This window comes from Equus quagga, chromosome 17 (genome assembly GCF_021613505.1).
Source record: "Equus quagga isolate Etosha38 chromosome 17, UCLA_HA_Equagga_1.0, whole genome shotgun sequence".
NCBI classification, from domain to species: domain Eukaryota; kingdom Metazoa; phylum Chordata; class Mammalia; order Perissodactyla; family Equidae; genus Equus; species Equus quagga.
Window position 1 is genome coordinate 41269635 of NC_060283.1, and position 25383 is coordinate 41295017.

General features: G+C 38.4%; 1 protein-coding gene across 4 annotated transcripts in view; it reads right to left on the minus strand.

Moving 5' to 3' along the window:
• Positions 1-25383, minus strand: part of SP140L (SP140 nuclear body protein like) — a 59807-nt gene that overhangs the window by 24572 nt on the left and 9852 nt on the right. For 2 of the 4 annotated variants that reach the window (XM_046643716.1, XM_046643713.1), the window contains exons 2-8: positions 16081-16243; positions 14808-14976; positions 12425-12508; positions 10971-11033; positions 5670-5753; positions 1567-1623; positions 501-554 (exon numbers count right to left, since the gene is read on the minus strand). In XM_046643716.1, the coding sequence (XP_046499672.1) occupies positions 501-554; positions 1567-1623; positions 5670-5753; positions 10971-11033; positions 12425-12508; positions 14808-14976; positions 16081-16243 (674 nt within the window). The remainder of the gene's footprint in view (positions 1-500; positions 555-1566; positions 1624-5669; positions 5754-10970; positions 11034-12424; positions 12509-14807; positions 14977-16080; positions 16244-25383) is intronic. The other 2 variants (XM_046643715.1, XM_046643714.1) reach the window with 2 other exon arrangements.

Below are 25383 nucleotides of genomic sequence, written 5' to 3' on the forward strand. Positions count from 1 at the left end.
TTTCTCTTATAGTAAGAATTCTGACATGGGTCTCACAGGGCTAGAATCAACCTTTTAGTAGACCTTGATTCCTTTCTGGAGGCTGTAGGGGAGTATAAATTCCCTTGCTTTTTCTGCTTCTAAAGGTCACCCACGCTCCCTAGTCCCTTCCTCCATCTTCAGAGCCAACAATATTTCATCTCTCTGATGATTCTTCCCTAGTCATTTCTCCTCTCTCCACACCCAAGGCAGGTTCTCCACTTTTTAAGGCCTATGGGAGTATATTGGGCCCACCCAGATAATCCAGGATAATCTCCCCCATCTCAAGGTCCCTAGTTTAATTACATCTGTAAAGTCTGTTTTGCTGTGTAAGATAACAGATTCCAGATTCCAGGGATACGGACACTTTTGGGGGACCATCATTCTGCCTACTGCAGCATTGTAAATAATGATGATGAAAGTCTGGCATTAAAAAATTCATTTCTAACATCAAAAGCAAGTAAAATATTATTTACTCTTACTTCTTTGCCTCGTGGATTTTCCTAAAGTAAAGTTGTTTCCAGGATTCACGGTATCTAGAAAACAACAGGTAGTGGTGAGGAAACAGAAATGAATGAGTAAAAGTTACAACTCTGAGGATGATTACTATTGCAGAAGGCTTGAGTCTGCAAAGATGTTTGATTTATTGTTTCTCTCTTCCTTCTAAAGGAACCGAAAATCTACTGAATTGAGAACTACTTTCAGAGTGGGCCCTGGGTCTTCCTTTATTTCTCAATGGAACTTTGAAAAACACTGTTAAATACATACCTATGTTTTTCAGTTTATTCAATGATAGGAACAAGTATCCTACCCTGTTTAGGTCTTAAGATTTTTGTGAGGATTAAATAAGATCTTATGTGCAAAAGTTTGCAAGAAATCACTATATAAACCAATGACATGCTGGAGGACATCCATCAGAAATACGTGCTGGGTTAAGAATAGTTGATCTGAAGTACCTCCTTCTGACAATTTAGAGGCAGAATCAGTTGTCTTTTGAGGCCTTGATAACATTGTGACAAAATGACACTACTCTCTACTAGCAAAAGTATACTTGGCTTTCCTGGGTTCCATAGAATATTGAGTGTGACCAGGATGGAAATCACTGTGTAAAAATAAGGCTTTGTTATTAATACGATGATAGTAAACTGGACACTGCCATTTTAAGAGTGTATTTCTACTACTTCATCCATATAATAATCAACAGGGCCCATTTGGTTAAACGTTACTTTATAATGATCTCCTGCCTGCCTCTAGTTCCCAAAAGGGTCAGATCAAGAAAATGCAGAGAATGGGATTCTAGCATAGACTGGATCCATTCCCTGTCAAAGTGTGCTCAGAGTAAAGTACAGCAGGAAACGAGAGCTCTGATTTCAGACTCCCGACATCTTGTAGCCGGGGACCTGTGACTCTCACCTTCATAACTGGTCCATTCCCTGTTGGTGAGCTGCCTGATGTTCTCCTTGAAAACTGCCCACCTACCACACACATACCCAGAGTCTGTGATATCTGCTGAACCACCCCCACCCCAAGATCCTTGGGTGGCCTTACCCATCATGTCAGATGCGTGGCTATTTTTAGTCTTTGCTTCTTGGCCTCTTGGTACACCTTTTGAAAAACGCATGACACAGGAACAATTCTCATTTTCAGGTCCTGGTAGCCCCGCTCTTCAATTGTAATTTGTAAAGAACTTTCAGTTGCGCTATCTGCCCTTCAATGATCCTCCTTTCTCCCAACGTTACTGATTCTCCCATCCCCACTCCTACAACAAAGGACGGCTCTATCTCTGCAATAACTTGCTCTTTTGTTGTTCCTCATTGCCTCTGTCCTTTCCTTTCAATCCATATTTTCTCTTTTATCCTTTTCTTTTTGCCAAAATAATGTATTTTTGTTTTCTATTTTTTCTTGACCTACTTCTCCTTGTAGATGACAATATTTTTTATAGAATTTTGTATGTAATTCTTTGTGATGTTCTTTTCCAGACATATTATTTATTATATTTATGTATATATATTTGTATATATAGAATTCAATTCTTAAAATAATTTTTGTGGAATATTCCATATAAATACAATAATAGAATAACTTTTATGGGTAATTTTCCAAATGTTAGAATTTAGAAAATTAACAGTTCTTTTCACTCACTCAGCAAGTATTTGCCAAGCTTTTCTCATGTGCCAGGTGCTGAGATGGGTGCTGATAACAATGTAGGGCACAAGACTACTGAAGTGTTGGTGTTTGTCAATCTTATGAACAAATGAGGAGTTGACACATAAATGAGTGAATATATTGAAACATGAAGAATGTTAGGATACAGATTGTACAGGATACTCTGGCGGGCATAAGGCAGGAAGAACTAGCCTTGTTTGGGATGAGGGATCTCTTCCAGAGGATGTACGATGGAAGCAGAAGTTAGCCAGATTAGGAAGGAAGGGAGCCAAGACGATAGTTCTAAATAGATGGAGAAGCATGTGCAAAGGTCTACATTCAGCAAATGCAAGTAACCAAAAGGAGTTTAGCATGTCTGAACACAGAGTGAGGGAGTGAGCGGCAATGATGAGGACGGAGAAAGAGGCAGGAGCCCCAAGCTAGCTGGCTTTGGAGATCGCACAAGGGAGAATCAACTTAATAATAAAGGAAATTTAAAGGCATTGTATTTTACGTAGGAAGTAGTACAAACATATTTGCATTTTTGAAGGATCAATTTAGCTAAATCACTTAGAATACAACCGGTGGGAGCAAGTTAGAAGGAGGGCAAATAGGAGCCTGGAGCTCTAGTTAAAGTGAGAAGTGATCGAGACATGGATTAAAGTGAGAGCAATGGGAATGGAGATAAATGGACAGATTGGAGACACTTAAAAAGAAGTATTGATGGAGTTAGATGACAGGTAGGGTATATTAATTGAGAAGATGGTGGTGTCATGGATGACTCTGAGAATTTCAACTTGAAAGAATGAGACAATTAACAGTGTGTTTTAGAGATACGGAACACCGGAGGAGCAGATTCTGGTTTTAGGGGAAAAGATGATGTGCTTGGTTTTAGAAGTGTTGAGTTGGAAGCTTTTAGGAGACATCTACATAAATGGATAAGGCTAGGACCTTCAGAATCGTGGACAGAGGTCTTTCTGACACTTAAGACAATGAGTTTAGTCTCTTGGAGGACAGGGCTGAGGTGGAGATGCATGTTTAGGAACCATTAGGTTGTGTATGGTGATTGAAGGCATAAGAGTGGATAAAATGCCTGGGGTGAGGTCTCTTGTAATCTGGGTGAGTTACAGGGGCCACTTTGACTCCTGGGGACAACTTACCCTGAAAACTCACTGCTACTGTGAATAACAACCTTGTGACAAAGTTGCTTTTGTCTCAGGATATTTTTCACATTCCACAATTTCTCCATCTCTCTCCTCTCTCCCTTTTACACTGTCCCCTCTCTTTACCATTTTTTCCTCATCTTTTAACTCTTTCTCTACATAGTTCTCTTTGTGCCTCATCTTTACTCCTCCCCATTTATTACCCCTTGTACATATCTCATTCTCATCTATTGTCTGTGCTTCTCTCTCTGGACCTAGTTTTAGTATTGAAGTAATCTCCCTTCTACTATCACTTCCCTTTCTATTTTCTCTTTGCTTCTAGTCTGTTTCTTTCAATCTTATCTTGATCTTTGGGGTTTTTTTTTCACAATTACAATCTTTGACTTTATCTATATTTTCTTCATCTCACAGATTAACACTTTCATCACCACCAAATGCCTGCTCTTTTGACACTGACCACACTATTGACCATTATTACATTTGCCAGTTCTCTGGGAGCTTTCTACATTGCAGGGCTGTAAGTCAGTCATGGAATTTATTACCATGTTTCTGGTACAACTTCTGAGAGCTATCTTGAAAATCATCGCTCTTCCCAGCCTTGGGATATCTGGATTCCATGTCCCCTGGAAAAACTTGACACTTACTCAGAGAGCTTTTCATTTGGAGACCTCAGCCTACCTTCTCCATTCTTTCTCCTTACATTATCCACTCAGTGTCACCGCCCTCCATTCAGGAGCCCAGCTCTTCTTTCTCTTTTGGCTCCCTCAAACCTGTTGAAAGCAGCCTGAGTCTGTGCACAAGTCTCTGTCTGTGTATATGAGTGTGTGTTCATTTGTGTGTGCATGTATGTGCAATGTTGTGAGAGAATGGTAGGGAAAACAAAGAAGAGCTTTTCTTCTGTGCAGACAGAAAACCAAAGAACTAATAATTGGCTTCTCATAATCATATCATATTTGACTTCTTGTGTCATAATTGACTTCTTCATCATATGCTAATAGGCTGGCATCTCTTTTGATTTTTTCCTCTATTCTTTTTTCTTCCTCTATTCATTTGAAGAGCTTTGAATTCACAGAACTTTGAAAGGAAATGACAGCCTATAGACAGTGACTGGGGAACACACTTCAATGTGATCTTGCTGAACTATGTTCACAGCTCAGATGAACTCAGAGAAAAATACATCCACCCTCCTAACTACACCTCACATCCAACAGAGGTTCACTCTGTCTCTTTGTATCTCACTACATCTCATTCTCCTTAATTCTCACTTTTCAGCTTACTGTTCTGCCTTATACATCTTATCTTTATTGCTTTGATTCTGTGAGCTTCTCTCTGCCCAATTTCTCTTGTATCCTGTGTTGCTTTCTCTCTTTTCATCAGTGTTGCTTATAATCTCTGTTCCTCTTTATTTCTGTGTTCATTCCTTTTTGCCCTGTCTTTCTAGGTATTTCATATACCATTTAGCTGGCTCCACTCCTACTCTCTTTGTTTCTTTGTGATTTTCATTTTTCCTGCTCCATTAAGATCCATACCTATATCTATACCCATATCTCTATATATCTATATATCTATGCAAGTTTTCTTGCATTAGACACTGATACATTGCATATGAATATATCAGTTTCCTTGTATCTCCTCGTTGAACTTTGATCATGTGACACAGCTCTTATGCTCCTGCCTATTACATATAATAGTCACCCACCATGAGACATCTGAGCTGCTTGTTTCTATTGTTCCTTCAGTTTTTCGACCCTTGCATATTAGTACCTCTATTTCCTCAACTCAAAATGGGGGTAGTGATTGTTAGCCTGTCTGTCTTAAGGGATTTTTTTGATGATGAAAAAAGAACTTATTTGCCAAAGCACTCTGAAATAAAACAATGTAATCTTACTACATGGTGAAGGACATCTGTTAAAATCTATACTAAAGTTTGAGAGTGGTTGATCTGGAGCTTTATATCTGTCAATAGTTACAAAGCAGGACCAGTTTTCTTTTGAGGCTTTTACCTTTACAAATGACATCAATGTCAACCAACAGAAATTGAAGATCTTAGTGTGAGTGGGCATCACAGTAGGTATTAAGAAACATCCTATCATTTTGCTGTTTATTTCTTCTTTGACAGCAATAAATAATTACACACATTTAATCAATAGGATTCATCCTGTGAAACATGAGTTCATAATAATGTCCTGACTTCTTCCATTTTCTAAAACGCTGAAAGGATTTCCCAGGATTAATTGGGCACAAGGTAGTCAAGGCGCTCAGAATAAAATGCATCTGAAATAGCTTTTAAGTCAGATTACTGACATTTTACAGGCCAAAACCTGGCATCCTAATTTACTTTACCTGACACACTGCTTAGTTCTGAGACAGAAGGTTCCTGAGGCTCTTCCTTGAAACTCGATTTTGAAAAGTCGCCGCTGCTGATCCCTGCAAAAAGAAGCAAAATTTCTTTACAGTCTCAGTCTGTGTCCTAGGAACCAACCCAGCAGGGAATCTTTAAAAGGAAAATTGAAAAAGAGAAGTCTGTGTAGGAGGGGTAGGAATGTTCCTACTACCAGGCCACCCCGTGGCTCCATCTGACTTGCTCAAGGCTGCTCCAGGAACCATCCCCAAGGACTGGAGATAATTTGCCATGGAAGGCACTCCTTCTCGTTGCCATTTCTTAGACTTCTTACCCTTTCACTCGTACGCACGTACTTCTTCTGCTTCCATTTCTGTTTCTTGTCCAGGGGGACCATGGAAGAAACATTTTCAAGAGGTCAGAGCCTCCATCAGCTTGGCCCTCAATAATCGTGTGGACCAGAGCACCCCTCCACCCAGGGATTAGAAAGATGCTAGACAATCATTTCTGTCTCTTCCCATTTAAAGGAAATAGATCACTACCCAGTGGACAAAAGACCCACCTTTCTTTAGTCATAATTGCAAAGTTAAAGGAGTTTTGAAAACCTGGGTTTTCTCAGAGGCATGCAGCTAACTGGTTTAGCAGTGACTCTGGACTTGAGTTGCCATGAATCTATTCAAAATCTTTTTTATCACACTTGAGGTGAATTCACACTATTTCCTGCAGGAACACAAATTTAGTATATTTGAGAATGGGATTCTGCCCTAGACTGTCTTCAGGTGTTTTATAACATACAGGATATACAGCACATTGTCTTTCTAAAGCAATAAAACTACTAATTTACATCTGGCTTCAAACGTTTTGAATAAAGGAGTATGGATGGTTGCTAGGAGTCTAGCTGTCAGCTCTCCCTCTTCTGCTGACTTTCCATGCAAGGCATGTAAAAGATCCTCAAGCATTTATGTATGGGAGTTTTCCCGTCTGTGGAATGGGCGAGAACAACAGTTATCTGGTCTACTTTTTAGGTAGTTGTAAACATAAAAGGATATCTTATTTGTGAAGATATTGTCAAATGTCAGTATAAAGGCCAATGTCACATTGGGGATCATCTGTCAAGAGCTATAAATTGAATTTGATGTTAATAACCAGAAGCTTTTCTTTCTGTCAATAACTAGAGAGTATGATCAGAGTCTTTTAAGTTTTGAACAAGTTTGTGACAAAATCAAGCAATGACAGACTACCCCACTTTCTCTGCTTTCCACAAAATACGCGGTGGGCAGGGGTGGATATCACTATATAATCCAATACTTTGGGCAATAATATGTTTGATAGCATGTAGTAAAAATGTCACTGTCATTCAACTAGAATCATCTTGTTAAGCCTGAATTTATAATGATTTCTTTCTTTTCATTTCTCAAAATGGCCGCATGAGATAAATGCAGAGAATGGGCTCCTGGGCTGTGGAGTGTGCTCCGAGTAAAATGGAGCAGCAAACAAGAGCTCTGAACTCAGACTCCTAATGTCCTGGAGCCCTTACCCTTCTCATCAGGACCACTCCCCAATGCAGAGCTCCAGGCTCCTGGGACAACTCATCTTCCCTGGACTCTGAAAAGTCATCCTGTCTTATCATTACAGAAGGAGGAAATGTCCCTTGAAGGTCTCAGTGTATGACAAAGGAATCAAGATAGCAAAAACTTGGGAAGCTCTGATAACACAAGGCAAGAATGTCCCTCACTCAGAACTCCATGATCTGCCTTTGTACTCACTTGATCTGTAGGTCAGTTTTACTCCCAGTAGCCATTTCTTCTTGTCTTGGCCCTCTGTTTTCCATACAAGATTCTCTTCGTTTACTTAGAGCTTTATGGATGTGCTGTCATTGTTTTTGTATCTGTTTTGTATCTGTTTTTAGGTCTGCTTCTCTCCCAGGGTAGCCTTAGAAGTCTGATATTGAAGAAGGAAGATCTCCCACTTGGCTGCTTTCCAGAATGACTCTAAGAAACAGAGCCCCACCTGTCCCCCTTCTAAAACTTCTTGGAATGTTCATTTGAGAAGAAAAATTAATATTCCATTGTGTTTGAGTCATTGACTTCTTTGGGTTTATTTGTTACAGCTGTTAGCCTAACCAACTAATAAGTTAAGAGGGTTGTAAGTTAAGTCCTCAGCCTGATTTTTCGTTTTATCCATTCTCTGTTACTTTTCCCACTTTCTCCTATTCTCTGTTTATTGTTGATGTGACCTCTGTATGCCTCTTCTGTATCAATTTTGTCTTTCTACATATTTTCTTCATCTCAAGCATTCCCAACATTACCAAGAGTCCTCTCCTGTGTCATTGTCCTTCACACCGAGTCCTTCCACCTGCCAGTTCTGTTCCCCGCAGCATCAAACACAATCAGTCAGTCTGACACTATGGCTCAGACTCCTGGGAACATTGCTCATTTCCTTGTTGGCTGTCTAGTGCAACATTTTTGTCACTGGTTGTATCTTTTCTCTTTGTACTTATCTGTTCTGTTTCACAGAGGGGCTCTGAGAATCCATTTTCAGGTAGGGTTGTACCTAAACCATGTTTTGATTCACAGTTATTTTATTTTCCCCCTGCATCAATTAGGATCCAACCGGAAAATACAAATCACCCTAAGCTTTTAAAGTAGAGGGAATGTAATCCAGGGGATTAGTTATACAGTTGATGGGAGAGCTGAGAAGTCCAAATGGAAGAATGCAGCAACCAGAAGAACTGCCAACAGGAAGCTATGGAAGGGACTGAGGGTGAGCCCAGGGGCCAGGGTCACTGGGTGAGTAGGAGCTGGGCCATGGCTGGACTGCTTGTTGAGAGTTGGAGTCATGGGTGAGAGGCAGCCGCTGCCAGAATTGCTGCCGGAGTTAGGGACAGGGCAATATCTGGCTTCTCCCTTGCTCCCACTCTCCAATCTCTTGCTAGCGTCTTCCATGTTAGGAACCCAGCAGGAACCCAGCAGTGAGGGAGCTGGACAGCATGTCTGCAGGGGTCAATGGCCAGAGATAGAGGGCAGAGCGGAGCAGACGAGGGTAAGGAATAAATTCCTGGGAAAGAAACCAGGACCAGCACATCCCCCTTCCCCGATGGCGAACCTCCTCTGCTCTTTATGGATTCCACCAACCCATCCCACTCTGTTCCACCAGCCTCCATAGAGTATGAAAGGATAAATATATATTTCAGTGTAGATTGCATTGTTTTCATTTAATGTGATTTTTCTGAACATAGTAATTTATGTAAAGTATGATTTAAAAATAATTCCCAAAGTTTTAATATAGAACATGAGCCCTGGTGCATGTTTTATGCCACATCCACAGCTCCTTGGAGTCTCCCATTGGGGCGGTTGGCATGAGACATAGCCCTTCCATCACCTGTGCATGTCACTGCAGCCATCCCTGCTGGGTCAGACTCTTGGACACACTTAATGGTGGCTTTTGGGCATCATTTGGGTTGTAGGCTGAAACTTCTGTCTTTATTTTCATTGTTCCCCATCACTGAGATGCTCTGGGATTCCATTTCCAGGCAGAGCTGCCCCGAGACCACATTGTGAGGTATAATTTCATTGCTTCCTCCCTACACTCCCTATACATGTACTGAATCCCTTCTCTTCTGCTCATTTCTAGTCACAATTCTATCCACTCACCTTTTCCTGTTCCCACCGGCTGCACTAATAGATGAATGCCTGAGAATGTGGATTCCGGAATGTTTTTAAAAAAATTTTTTAATAACTTTCTCAATAAACGTGATTAGATAAAAGTACAAGTATGCTTTCAAAAATCACTCTGATTTTTTTTCTCTTATAAAAAAGTACTACTAATTCAGTATAGCTTTTCTTAAACAACATATCCCAACTGGAAGCTACATAATAAGAGTCTTTCACAGTGCGGGAAGTTCCCTGAGACTCTTTCATGCTACTCATTTCCAAAGCAGAGTCATGGAATAAAGACGTGAAATTCACTATAGACTAGTGCGTTCTAAGGGCAGGCAAACTGTGGCCCTCAGTTGACCTTCATGGGCCAGAGGTTGGTATTACTTTTATCACTGCTTCTACACCCTGGGGAATAATTAAACCCACAATGGACATCTGTGAGAGAAGACAATCCCAAAGTTTACTGTAATGGTTAAAAGTTTAGACTCTGGCACCAGACATAAATTATGATGATAATTAAAACACAGCAATAATAAGAAAATTCACAGAACACTGATGAAGTACCAGGCATGATTGTGAATGTTTCACATGACAGAACTGTTTAAAAGCTGTCACCTTGTGAAGTAGGTACTATTAACTCATCCATTTTATAGATGAAACTGAAGGACAAAGAGGGAAGTAACTTCCCCCAGAGCACAGGGAGAATCTGGAGCCGGGTCGTGGGCGTCCAGACTCTGTGCTCTGACACAACCTTACAGCAGAGTTCAGTCCCAGCTCTCAGTTGCGTGAACTTGCACGAAGAACCAAACTCTCTAAGCTGATTCTTTCCTCTCTGAGAAATGGAGATGATACACCATTATTTTAAGGTGTTTGAGAAGATCAAATAAAATATTACCTGTGTCACTGTATCGGATATAGTGACTGATCAGAAAACTAAATTATGATGATTAATGTCTTAAAATTATAATATTTAAAATAACATACTTTAATTATATTAAATTATAATATTAAATCATATTAAATTATAATTTATAAAAATAAATTATTAACAGTGTTATGGATTAAGGAGAGTCAAGAGTTGTAAACAGCGATTAGTAGTTGCTAAAGTAACAAAGCATTTTTGTGGTGACCCGTCTGGTGTTTGGAGGGCAGCTCCTGGCTTGCTGTCCAGGGATGACGGGAGAGGGTTTGCATGGGAGGCACATGGTGTCCATGGTCCTGTGTAGGGACCCAACCTGGGAGGTACCCTGTCCATATGAGGAACGCTCATCTCCTCCTGCCCCCACCACTCTTGCCAAGCACTGGCCACCTCTGGATGAGACCTCAGAGCACCCAGGCAGTGATCAGATTCAAGCAAGACAGAAGCAGAACTGTGAAGCCAGGCACATGGGCAAAACGTCCAGGCCTGGAGTTGTCGGGAGCTGGCAGCAAGAGTGTTTAAGGGGTATAGATGCAGCGACCCTCCCAGGCAACCCAGAGTGTGAAGACTGTTATGTAAATCCTTGGAGAAACTGCAGAGGCAAAGACTGACAATTCTGGGCAATCAGATACACTTCTGTGATACACAGAAGCAGGCCCCACCACAGCACATCCCAGAATGCGTCAAGAACAGCAAAGGATCACAGAACGGTCAAAGGAACAAACCATTATAAGATGAGCATTCTGTGCAGGGCCAGGTCAGGATTTGATGCAAGTTTTCACCAGTTCCTAGGGGAAAGAGATTAGAAGTTTATTTCAGAAATTGAAGTATGGGCTGTACCATTCTCTGCTAATCTCTTTTTTATAAAGTAGGAGTTGAAGACCCCCTCTAGGGGTCAATACGATCAGTACAGAGCCCATCAGTCAATACAGAGACCATCTGACCTGGCAGATCCCACCCAACTCTTACGGTCAGACTCCATCCCCCAGAGTCGGGTCTGGGGTCAGCTGCACCCCTGGTTGAGAGGGCTCCGCCAGGCCTCTCACTGTGTGTCCTCTATGAGGCACTTGGGTAACTGCTGATGGCTTTTCCTGTTATCCACAGCCATAGTGAACCTGCCTTTGTCCCCAGAGCTGCCCCTGACTGGTAGCCTTACCTCAGTTCCTACAAAGTCTGGGTGCCTTGTCCTCACCCCCTCTTACTCCACACTCTCCCTCTACATATCTGTTCACTCTGTCTTGTTGGCCTTTCCATGAGGATTCAGTGCCTGATTCTCCTCCACTTCCTCCAGCTCCTGGTATTCTTTTTTCCATGTTTTTCTCTCCACATATATTTCCTTATTTTGTTTCATATTTCTGTTTTTTCTGTTAGATTATCTGGGTAGTGTACAGGGTTAAGAACACGGGCTCTGGGTTCAGAATTCCTGGTTTCATCCTTGCTCATTTGACCCCAGCCCAACTACATACATGGTCTCCAGACTTCAGCTTCCTTATCTGCATAATGGGCACATAAGTGATACTATCCTCCAACGGCAGCCATGAGCACTGAACCCACAAGTGCCAGAGTAAACGCTCAGTCAACTGAGATGTGAATAATATGGTTGTTTTCATTGTGTCCTTTAACCCTTTCTCCTCTGTCATTTCCCCTCTTTCCTCCTCTCTCTCTCTGTCAAAGTGCCCACATCCTCTTCTCCACATCTCAACTACTTTTTCTCTTCTCTCTATACAACTGCCATTTTCCTTGAATATTCCTGTTCTTGAACAACGTCCCCCACATTTAAATTGGTCCTTTCTTCTGCCATAAACAAGGGTCTTCTCTTTGAAATTGACCTTCGACCCATATTTCTAGCCCTTCACAGCTTCACACTGATCTTCTCCTACAGGGGCCTCTCCAAATTGAAATTACTTCCAGGTAGTCATTCTCTTTAAATCTGGTTTACTGATACACTGGGTTCCTCTTCCTATGTCTTGGTCATTGGACCTGTTGACAGTCTCTTGTCAGAGCTCCTCCTCCAGGATTTGGCCTCAGGTTAGATGCTCATGCAAATACCCTCCTGTCTTCTCCATTCTCCTTCAACGTCTCCCTGATTCACAATCTCCACTCAGGGCTCAGTCCCCATCTCCTTTTTTTCCTTTTCCTTGTAGCAGATGAGAGTGGGTGTTTATCAGGTTGCAATCACCTTGTTCAAGGCTTAGATGGTAATTAGGCCTCTCCACCATCCCTTCTCCATCATTTTCCAGGGAAAATATATTGTTTGACATTACTGAAGAGAGAAGGCAAGAGAGAAGAAAGCAATTAGAGATCTTCCAACACCTCAAAATTACACGGTTAGGAATTTCCGACCCTCAGGTCACTCAGAGCTCAGTGGGTCTGATCCTCATGGTAAAGCTCCCACATCATCCCTGGGACAGAAAAGAGAACCCCCAACAAGGGAGCCTCTATGTTTCCCATGCAGAAAGGAGCTACTCAAGCGTAAAAGGTAAAGGTGTAGTGGAAACATCATGAGGCTGTTACTCACATAAAAAATTTTCAGATGGCCAGGAAAGCATGTATCAAAATAAATAACGGTAATGAAATGTGTTTTCTGAACTGTTCAGACTGTAAGGAAGAAACAGAGGGATTTCCTCAGAAGAAGAGCTACGATCCTAGAGAGATCCGTGTATATAGAAGAGAAAGCCCACCAGCCTGAAAGAGGCAGCTAGAGAAGAGGAGGGTTTGGCTTAACCGGGTCAGGGACGATGAGTGATAAGCCAGAAGACACAGGGAAGAACTAGACAGAGCTCCTAGGGGTGGCCCAGATCCCAGGAACAAAGGAAAGACACTTCCTGAAGCTACAAGCAGAGAGTGCATATTGCCACACTGGAGGACATCCCTAGCTGCCTGGACAAGGGGCCTAGGATACCACCCTGGAGCTCCTCCATGTAGGTGACCCAGCAAAATAGGAGGAAGGAGATTAAATAAGAAATCCTGGGGAGTGTCTCTGCAAGGAGTCCAGGGAGGAGGAGACACTGTGGGAGGTGGTGGGGCCCGTGCTGCCCCAGGACTGATGGCGGGAGCTCCTCTTGGGAGAATAAATGTGTACTTACAAACTTTATAAACCTGTACTATCTCATTATTATCTAGTAAATAAACCTCAAATTCCTTCCCAGACCTTCCAAAATCTTTTTTCAAACTTGTCCCTCTTGCGTCAGCTCCCGCAGTCTGCTTCTCACTCTCTGAGACAAATCGGCTTTGTCCTTGTTTTGCAGACACACTAGACCACTTTACACCCTGTGCCTGCTCCCATAGCATCCACCTTCCTCAGTTCATCTAATCATGGTTCTTGTGAATTCTCCATCATTATTTGGAAATCTTGGTTGAGACCAAACTATGTTGGAATAAAATGTTTCCTAGGCAAGTCAAAACAAAAATTATTCAAGTATATCTTCTTTCCTGTGTACCAACGAAAAATGAGAAATCACGCCTCTCAGGAAAAAAGAGGAGAATGAAATCAGTTTTGCACAGGATCAAAAACCGCCTCTGGCAGAGCAATTGGTTCTGTGACTTATTTTTTGGTGAGGACGATTGGCCCTGACCTAATCTCTCTTGCCATTCTTCCTCTTTTTGCTTAAGGAAGATTGTCACTGAGCTAATGTTTGTGCCAATCTTCCTCTATTTTAGTGGGATGCCACCACAGCGTGGCTTGATGAGCGGTGCTAGGCCTGCACTCTGGATCTGAACCTGGGAACTCCGGGCTGCCAAAGCAGACCTCACGAACTTAACCACTACACCACGGGGCTGGCCCTGGTTTTGGGATTATTTGACTAATATTTGCCTCACTCCTTGTGGAGAAAGGGTTAATAAAATGATTTCTCTTTCTTTAAGGGCAAATTTGACGTTGGGTTAACTTTCTTGCTCGTTACTCTGGAAACCTGATGAAGGTGGCCTCTCTTCTGTGTTACCAGGTCAACACTGGGTTTAGGGTTAAAAATGACCCATGAGTGGTAAATTGCATGTGAACTGGGGGACTACCTATGGACTATAAGCCATACTTTGGTCTTCCTTCAGGGTGGTAATTCTTGTAACTTGTCTCATCCACAGAAGGTGGGGTCCCAAAAAGTTATGGCTATTGGAGTTGTCAAACGAGATGGTGACTCCCAAGAACATGGTACTACTAAACCAGTGTGGATTCTGCATTCACCAGTTAGCTGTCACTTGAGGCAGGTAGTAGACAACTGGGTGGACTGCTGTGTTAGCCACTGCAAGGGGTCCCACAGAAGAGGAACAACTGATACTGCCCCGTTGGGATGCTGTGTTTCCTGTCATTTGTCCTTCTAAGTAAATCTGATGCCATGTGGCTCTGGTTGTCCTGTGAGTCTAAATGCCTAGTTAAGCAGACCTGCAGGTGGGTGTTGCATGCCATAGCCACTATGCCCTAAGGTTTGAAAAGGCTCATGATGTGTGTGTTTTGTAAACTGCTAAATCCCCACTGCCCAGCACCACGTGTAGCACATGGTAGGAGGTTAATATATACATGTTGGAAAAAAACTGGACATCAAAAGGTCACTAATAAACTTAATTACCTTTTTCGAAGCTTTTATAAATGCCATGTAAATCAGGGTACTCCTGCATGTTGACCTCGCTGAACAAGGCTTCCAGAAGTGGCAGGTCAAAAGTCTTCTCCAGTTCACTGAGCACATGGTATACCACTCTTTGTATAGGGACCAGGTTTCTACAAGAATCCTGAGCATCCTTAAAAAAATATTGAATGGAGAAAATATAAATACAGACTTCCAAGTTATAGAAGAGCCCTTGAAAGTGAATTTATGGGTAATGTACTCCAATTTCTCTACCTAGGTATCTTCTCAGGGAAAGTTTTAGGATTTCTATATATTTGTATGGCTACTAAGTGAAACTAGTAAATCCTTCCTCCTTAAAAATACCCATTTGTGAATAAGATCTTCTCACACTCATTTAGATTAGATGTAAGAAGAAGCAATTTTGAAGAACAAAAGTGGGTTCAAAGTTAAATGTTGCATGGCCCTTTAAGAACTTGGTCATATGTTTTAGGAATAGACTTAGCAGATGATGAGCAGCTGCTTTGTTGATTGGACAAGCTCTGAACTGACTTGGCGTGGAAGAACTCAGGAAGCCAGGTGACAGTTCTCCCCTTTGTGAACTTGACCATAGAAAAAGCATATTCACAGCGCAAAGGGAAGACTTGCATCTCTGTATATCCAGCTATGCCTATTGCTAAAATAACCCAAATTCCTAGACTCCAGAAATACCAAAAAGAAAAAAAAGAAAAGAAAGGAGAAGAAAACTGAAAACTGTTGGGCAAAATATAGCAAGTATCCATTTTCAAATTTGTCCTAAGAAGACATCAATTCTGTGTGTGGTTTAATGTTCTCAGGTCAAAGCATTTAAACCAAAGCTCATTGAAATGAAATGCTGTGTCAAATATTGTTTCATTAAATCAATTCACTAAATTTATTAATCAATTAAAACTACTTTTAATTCTTAGCTTATGCTATATTGTGTGCATTCCTGCAAGGCGTTATACATCTATGGAACACCCCTGCTTCAGATCCAGCCAATCTCCACTGCTATTCACCCCAACTCCAGTGGGCACCATGGAGCACCATTCCTTCAGAAGCAGGACTGTCTCTGGTGATGCCTGCTTCTCCTCTCTCTTTTTACATACACGAACACATACAGCAATAATTGAAAAGGTCCCCCACTCATAGGAGGCTCCTCAGTTGGCTAGCTGTGCCCTGATGTTTGGGTCCAGGATGTCAAAGCATAACTTAGTCTGGGGCTGGTTAACCAGATTGGGACATAACAAACTTTACTTACTTCATACATCTTTTTGGTGATGAATTCACGGTCACAGAGGCCCTCAAGGAAAGGAAATGGTTTTTTTATTGCACTTGAAATCTCCACCTTATGTCTTCTGAAGTGCCTGAATATAGCCTCATAGAGAAGCCTCTCTTCTATGTTCTCGTATTCTGTGGACATCCTGGGGACAAAAGACACCGTGAGAAAATGGTCATCAAGATTTTGAGATGTTTGTGACGGCCATAGGAGTTTATATATGAAGGACAGACTGTGAAGAACCAATGTATATAAAATAAATGGTCCTGAGTAGAGACCAGAATAAGTGGAACTGAAGCAATACACAAATAGATAATAGAAGAAAGCATGGACGTTAAGAAAGACTTACCTATAGCATTGAAAAAGTCATTTGTTCCAATCAAAGCCATTGTAAAGATATCTTCTAAACATATCTGGAATAGTTTGTTAATTAACATTTTTAAAAAATCTGTGCAAAACCGAGATGGAGTAAAGCCATCCACAGAGGAATAAAAACAATGTAATAATAATAGGATTTAACTTGAAAATGCATCTTAGTTAACAACTAAGAAAAAATAAATCACATAAAGATAAAAACAAGGTGTCCCTCCATGACTTGTAGCTGTTAAGAGAAATACCATCCCACATTGTAAAACTAGTTCATAGGGGCCGGCCCAGTGGCCTAGTGGTTAAGTTCGTGCGCTCTGCTTCGGTAGCCTAGGGTTTCACCTAGGGTTCAGATCCTGGGTGCGGAAATGGCACCGCTCGTCAGGCCATGTTGAGGTGGCATCCCACATGCCACAACTAGAAGGACCCACAACTAAAATGTGGAACTATGTACCGAGGGGGTGTGGGGAGAAAAAGTAATAAAAAAATTTAAAAAAAAACTGGTTCATAAGTGAAAAGATGTGACTTGATAATGATATGGTACATGGAGAATTTCACAAGAATATCAATTATTTCTCCTGGGACTGCTGCTTTGTGTTAACATAAATCTGTCTGTGCTATTGTCATATATAACGAGTCTTTTTAGGCATCTGGACTTCAGAAATTGCTGCTCTTTCCTGTGAAAGTAATTTTAAACCGGAGTCTGTAATTCTGGTTCTTAGTTTATCAGTTTATTGCTCTGATAATAATGTTTTAGTCAACATCTTGTATTCCTAAATATTATGAAGACTCGTAAGATTTCTTTGTCAAACTAGAAGGGAATTATTGGCACTTCCCAGTACCCAACATGCATCAGGAAATAATGTCATATTATTGTGTTGAATTCTATTTAAAAAAAAGTTTCCGGTTAAATTTTACAGATTGCAAAGAAGTGTCTGTCTTTTCTTTTGTTAAAAACCCCACTAAAATGCTAATAAAGAAACTGGGTTTACAATAACAAAGAGAATGGTAGGGGGCAAGGAGTTGATGAGAGATTTCAACCCAAACCTATAAGACAAAAAGTGGTCAAAGGAGCTCTAATTGCTGTTGTAGGTGAAGGATGCTCCCAGGAGTCACAAAGCAACCAATGTGCCCTGTGGAATTCTGAAGAGGCAGTGGAGATTCTAAGGGAGTCAGGATGCTGAAAACTAATGTGTTATTTGAAAAACGAAGAACAGAACAGTGCATCTTCTACTCCTTAATCCACAAGGTGACCACCTGGAGCCAGGCAGCCTCTCAAAGGCAAACATTGCTGCCCTTTCTAGCACCATATGTTAATTTTGCCTGTTACCGGATTTCATACATGGAATAAAATATCTCTATTAATATATTATATAATATATTATAATAATATTTTATATTTATATATAAATTACATATATTTATAATTATAAATATTTATATTTATATATTTAATTTATATTTATTACATAATTATACAATATAATTATATATAACTATATATTATGTATCATATATAATTAATAATTATATGTAATATAGTAATAATATAATTATATACTTATTAATGTGTAGGAGCTTGTTACATGTTATGAATAGAAGTGTTTTGTTTGATGTATATATTGTGAACAGTTTCTCCCAATCCATGGCTTGCCTTTCATTTCTTTAACCATGTCTTTTGATGAGGAGAAATTTTTAATTTTGATAAAGTTCAATCTATCAAAATTTTTCTTGTGGTTAATGACTTTAGTGCACTCTCTAAGAAACCTTTACCTATCCTAAATTAATGAAAGTATGCAAAATATTCAATCAGCAATGGGTCTATTTCCGGATTTTCTGTTCTATATCATTGATCTATTCATCTATCTTTGTGTTGATATCACACTGGTTTAAGAACTATAGCTTATAGAAAGTCTTGAACTCAATAAAAAAGATTGTATTTGCTTTTCTAAGTCTTTTGGTTCTCCAAATATCTTTTGGAATCAATTTGTCAACTTCTACAAGAAAAGTCTTTTGGATTTTTATTGGGTTTTTATTGAATCTATAGATAAATTCAGGGAGAACAGACATCTTAACCATATTGAGTCTACTCTTTTATGTCATTTTCCTCAGTGTTTATGTTGTCAGTACAGACATCACATGCATCTTTCATTAAACTTCTTCCTAGTTATTACATTGTTTTTGGGGCTACTTTAAATGGTATTGATTTTTAAGTTGCTTCTTACTACTGTATGGAAATAGAATGGGTTTGGAAAAATATTATCGATGTATTCATAACCTTCCTAAATTCACCTGTGAGTTCTAGTAAAATATTGTAGATTTCCTTTGGCTTTTATAGAAAACAATCATATCATAAGCAAATAAAACTCTTTTATTTATTCCTTTCCAACAATTATTTCTTTTTCTGGTCTTATTGCAGTGGCTATGAGTTCAAATACAACGTTGAAGAGAAGTGGTGAGAGCAGACTTCTTTGTCTTGTTTTCAGTATCACCATTAAATACAAGGTTTTCTCTACATTTTTGTATATATATATATATACGTATATTTTTAATGAGACTGAGGAAGTTTCTGTCTATTCCTAGTTTGTTGTGAGTTTTACCATGAACAGATGTTGCATTTTATCTAACATATCTGCTGAGATCTTCCTATCGTTTTCCTTTTCTAGTCTTTAATTTTGTGAATCATATTGATTGATTTCTGGAGTCTCTTTTTTTTTGGTTCTTTTTTTTCTGAGGAAGATTTGCCCTGAGCTAACATCTGCTGCCAATCTTCCTCTTTTCATACATGAGATGTCTCCACAGCATGGCCACGGACAGACAAGAGTGGTGTAGGTCCATGCCTGGGAACCAACCAGGCCACCAAAGTGGAGTACACCGAACTTAGCCACTAAGCCATGGGGTGGGCCCTGGAGCCTCTTCTTTGATAGGAACAGATAACCACAAGTCAACAGACATTTGAAGAAATTCTCCAATAATCAGAATGAAAGAATAACATAAAAAAGAGAAAAATGTTACCCTAGAAGAAACAGAGCTAATATAAGAAAAAGGAGAAAACATCCCCCAAACCAATATTTTTAGAGAGATTTCAGAATACATGTTGCGCTCCATGATGCTAAGAAAAAAGAACTACCAGAGAAATACGAAGTACTCTTAGATATTTTTAAAAAATAATTTCAGAAATAAAAAAATTATTAAAATGGTTCTAAAATAAAACTGAGGAAAATGACATAAAGAGATTAAATGGCAAAAAAAAGTAAACAAGAGAAATAGAAGAGATTAAGGATTAATTTAGGTAAGTGATAGCCTCATAATTGGAGTCAAGACAGCTGGACAGGGAAAAAGAGGATATCTCAGAGTGAAAGACATGTATTTTTTGAAAGGGCACAATTAGGTACTTAGAAAAATGAATTTTCAAAGAATCACCATGGCAGATAACTGTGAAATAACACCATCTAAAAAACAAAGAGAAGAACTTAAAAGCTTCCAGAAAGCATCAAGAAACCAGTTATGTATGGAGGAATGATGGCAAGAATAGCTTGAGATACCTCATCAATAACAGTGGCTGTAGAGCCAGCCCTTCAAAACCCAGACTGAATCAGGATAACTTCAGACACATAGGGCTGAGAAATTTTACTATACAAACATCCATTTTGGGTGCTTTTCCTAAAATTTTCTTTATGTATATACCAATCCACACATATAAAGCTTTTAAAATGTAATTTTATACATGCTCTTAAATATGCATGCAATCACTATTTTACTTTTTACTTTTTGCTTATTTCCAACTAGATACCTCCTTCCTTTCTATTCATACCACTGCCCCCACCGCTCCCACATAATCCATTTTGATATCTTTGCATGTATTCTTCCCTAAATTCCTGGTAAGCATATAATTCTATCTACATATATCTATACCTTACTCATACTTACAGAGCTTTTTATCATCATATTATATTATAATATTATATGATTTTCTTTTTCTGTATTATATGCTTTTTTATGCACCAAATTTGCCTTATATATTAGTACCTTGAAAAAATCTCTAAGTCATCTAGTGTGGTTCTAGTTTATTTATTTGTTTGCTTATTTATTTATTTATTGAATGTATAATATTCAGCAACACCCAAATACTCTTAGGAAAATACATTAGGATGAATTGCAGAAAACATGGATGCAAATCAGCAATGAGGAAGACATGAAAACTGGAAACCAATGGATCCAACCCACGAGACAGTAAAGGGAAGCACAGAATGGGAGCCTGGCAGCAGACCAAGAACACAAACATCCCAGATTGGAACAAGTGATGATTACAGCATATAGGTAAGTGCAATGAATGACAGCAATGTGATTAGAGATGGGAGGAAGGAATTGGGAATACTCTGTTATAAGGTACCTGTATTACAGGTGAAGTAGTATAAAATGCATATTGTAAACTCCAGACAACTACTAAAAACATCAAAAAGAAGTACAATTGATGTCTTAACAGAAGAGATAAAACAGAATCATATAAAATGCTAAATTAAAACCAGAGAAGGCAGAAAAACAGGGAGAAAAAAACACAGAACAAATACAATGAGTAGAAAACAGTCACAAACATGATAGATATTAATCCAATATATCAAAAATTACTTTCAATGTGAATGGTCTAAATACTCCAATTAAAAGCCAGACACTGCCAAAATGACTGAAGAAACAACATAAAAAACTATATATTGTCAACAAGAAAAACGCTTTAAATGTGAAGACTCAGGTTAAGAATGGAGAAAGAGATACTATGCTAACACTAATCAAAAAACAGATAGAGCAGCTATATTATTTTCAGACAAAGAAAATTCAGAACAAGAAAAATTATGAACGAGAAAGAAGGTATTATATATGAAACAAGGGTCTGTTTTCCAGGAAGACTTAACAATCTTTAACACATATTTACATAAACTCCCAGCATCAACTATGTAGGGTAAAAATTGATAGAATTATGAGTAGAAATAGACAAATCCACTATTACAGTTAGATGCTTGAATAATCCTCTTTTAATAATTTACAGATCAAGCAGGTAAAAAAGCAATACTAATACAGTTTGACCAGAACATCACTACCAATCAACTTGGTCTATTTAACATAAATAGGATACTCCATCCAACAACACAGAATATTCACACTCCTCAAGATCACAGGGAAAATTCACTCTCACCAAGATAGAGGACATTCTGGGTCATAAAACGCACCTTAATAAATTTAAAAGAACAGAAATCATAAAAAGTATGTTCTCAGAAAACAAAGGAATTAAACTAGAAATCATTAACAGACAGATTGATGGAAAATTCTCAAATACCTGGAGATTGAAAAATACACTTCTAAATAACTTATGGGTCAAAGAAGAAGTCTCAAGAGAAATTTTTAAATATTTTGAACTAAGTGAAAATGAACGCACAACTTATCAAAATTTGGGGACGCAGAAAAAGCAGTGATTAGTGAGAAATGTATTCCATTAAATGCATATATTAAAAAAAAAGAAAGCTCTAAATTCAAAAAGCTAAGTTTCCCACTTAGGAAACTAGAAAAAAGAAGAGAAAAAAAGAAAAGAAAAAAGAAAGAGCAATTTAACCCTGATCCAATAGAAGAAAAAAATTAAATTAATTAGAGAAAAATTCAGTGAGGGGCTGGCTCTGTGGCCGAGTGGTTAAGTTCACACGCTCTGCTTCAGTGGCCCAGGGTTTTGCTGGTTTGGATCCTAGGCATGGACAAGGCACCGCTCATCAGCCCATGTTGAGGTGGCATCCCACATGCCACAACTAGAAGGACCCACAACCAAAAAATATACAACTATGTACTGGGGGGTTTTGGGGAGAAAAAGCAGAAAAACAAAAAGAAGATTGGCAACAGTCATTAGCTCAGGTGCCAATCTTTAAAAAAAAAACAAAAAACAGCCCCCCCGTAAAAGAATTCAATGAAACTGGAAACAGGAAAACAATAGAGAAAAATCCACAAAACCTAAAGCTTGTTCTTGGAAAAGATCAATAAAATTGATAAACTTCTACCCAGGCTAACCAATAAAAAAAAGAGAGAAGACACAAAATATCGTACCAGAAGTGAAAGTAGAATCATGAAAACTAATTCTAAGGACATTAAAAAGATAACAAAGGAATACTATGAACAAGTCTATGCTGACAAATTTGATAACTTAAATAAAATGGACCAAATCCTTGAAAGATACAAACTACCAAAACTCACACAAGGAGAAATGGATAATTTGAATAGGCCTCTCTCCATTCTTTAAAAACTGAGCGAGTAATTAGTTACTTGGAAAAAAGTAAGCATCAGGCCCCGATGGTTTGACTGGTGGATTCTACTAAACATTTAATTTAGAAGTGATACCAGTTCTCTACAATCTTGTCCAGAAAATAGAAGCAGAGAGAACACTTCTTAACTCCTCTGATGAGTCCAGCATTACTGTAACACCAAAAGCAGATAAAGACAAACTACAGACCAATGACTCATTAATATTAATGCAAAAATCTTCAATGAAATCTTAGCAAATTGCACCCAACAATGCATAAAAAAATTATACAACATGACCAGGTGAAGTTTATTCCAGACACGCAAGGATGGTTCAACATTTCAAATCTATCAAATGTAATTCACCCATCAACAGGCTAAGGAAAAACTGAATGATCACATCAATTGATGCAGAAGTCATTCGACAAAATACAGCATCCATTAATGTCAAAGTTCTCAGCAAACTAGAAAGAGAGAAACTTCATCAACTTGAGAAAGACCATCCATAAAAAACTCATAGCTAATATATTTAATGTTGAGAACCTGTATGCTTTCCTGTAAGATCAGGGACAAGGCAAAAAGGTCCCCTTTAACCACTCTTATTCAACATGTTACTGGAAGGCATAGTAAAGAAAGAAGAAAAGAAAATTAAAGGCATAGAGGGTGGGAAGGAAGAACTAAAACTGTCTTTGCTTGAAGACAACATGATTGTCTACGCAAAAAGTCTTAAAGAATTGACAAAACAATATCCTGGAACTAATGATAAGTGTAGCAAGGTCACAGGATGCAGAGTAACATACAAATATCAATTGCTTGTGTGTATACCAGCACCAAAAAACTGGAATTTGAAATGAAATAAAACAATACCACTTACAATAGCACCAAAAATATGAGAAACCCAGCTATATATCCAGCAAAGTGTGGACAGGATCTATATGCAGAAAATTATTCTAGAAAGAGGAGAATTTTATTTGCAAAATAGTAGTAACTATCTTGATGTAAAGCTTCAAAGTATGTTAACAAACAAAGTGTTGAGCTGAGTGGTAAAGGCAAATTTGAGTTAAATAATTTGTTTTAAATGTGAAAAATTTGAACAATATGGTTTCAAATTCAACGCTAAAACTTACAGAAATATAGATTCAAAATTAATTTGAATTAATTGAAAGTAACCACTGGTTGAGTGAAATCAGGTCCTATAAAGCCTTATAAAATACTGAAAATAAAATGAGAAGGAAATATAGCTTGTATTTTTCGAGAGAAAAAAGAAGGAAAACAATAAGGAGTTGTAAAAGTTAAAACAGAAAACTATAAAAAAATACATTATTTAAAACACTGAATGTAAATGAAACAATGACGATATTGAAAGGTACAGAATCAAAAATGGAATCTAACAAAAGACGCAATGAAGACAAAGTGCCACAAAATTTGTTAAAATCAAAAATACAGAAGTCATGGTGTTCAAATTAAACAAAACAAAAAGTAAGGATGTTCATATCCACAACAAAGCAAAATTCAAGAAACAAATAATGAGACAAATATTCTAGGATATTGAAGGTCAATTCATCTCTAGTTTTTGACTCTACACATATGCAAAAAATGATCAAAATATACAGGCTCTGGAGAAATTAGGAAGAATGATGTATTATTTAACTTGGTAACCTAAAAACAGAGACCACATGATTTTTGCCAATATTCTTGAAATGTATATAAATATAGATCATAATCTTGGCCACAAAAGATGTCTCAAAAAGTTTTCAAAAGCGAAACAGGCTGCATGTTAAAGAAAATAAACCACCCAGAGATTTTACAAAACAAAACAAAAAATACTTTTTTGGGTCACAGATGAAATAAAACTTCCAGTTGGAGGCTCTTTTGAAAAAACGAGGAAAATAATGAAATGAGAGTGAGTAAAGTCAAGATGCTAGAATATTACGAGATGTCTTTATATAATTTATTACAACAACAAACAAAAGGAGAAAAAAGTATATAATTATATCTGTAAACAATTTTAAAAGGAAATTTAATAGACCCAGCAGCTATTTTTATAAAACTATATGAAATAGACAAAAGCTAACACAATATAAAGTCTCAAAAAATAGCAAATACTACAGCAAACATTGAAATGATGAGGTCACTCAAATAGAAAAAAAGACAGCAAAGCCTACCATTACCAGCATTATTTTACAGATATTTTTAGAAGTTTTAGTTAGTGAATTGTCGTTTATCTCAGCATTGTAAACACTTTTCCTAATTTCTAGAAACACGCCACTTTACAGTAATAGACCCAAAGACTTTTAGCCTCTCTGCAACAAGAAGCCAAAAGTAGATAACTTACAGACATTTAGCAATAAGGTTTCAGTGTTCTATCCAATCCAAAAACGACCCAGATACTCAGATTTTTATCATTTAACTTAACTTGGCAAAACTCAAGATTGTTACCAAAAAGAATCTGGAAGCTGTTTTTTCCCCAAGTATACAAACCATAAAAGTTATTGTACCCACAAACTCTTATCCATTTTTATCTATTTAAACCATTTGTTTCCAACAATTATGTTCACATTGCCCACGAAAACTTCATGAGACATTAGACAAAATTAGCCATCATCTAAAGCTATTATTTTGCTGACGAATTTAACAGACGGT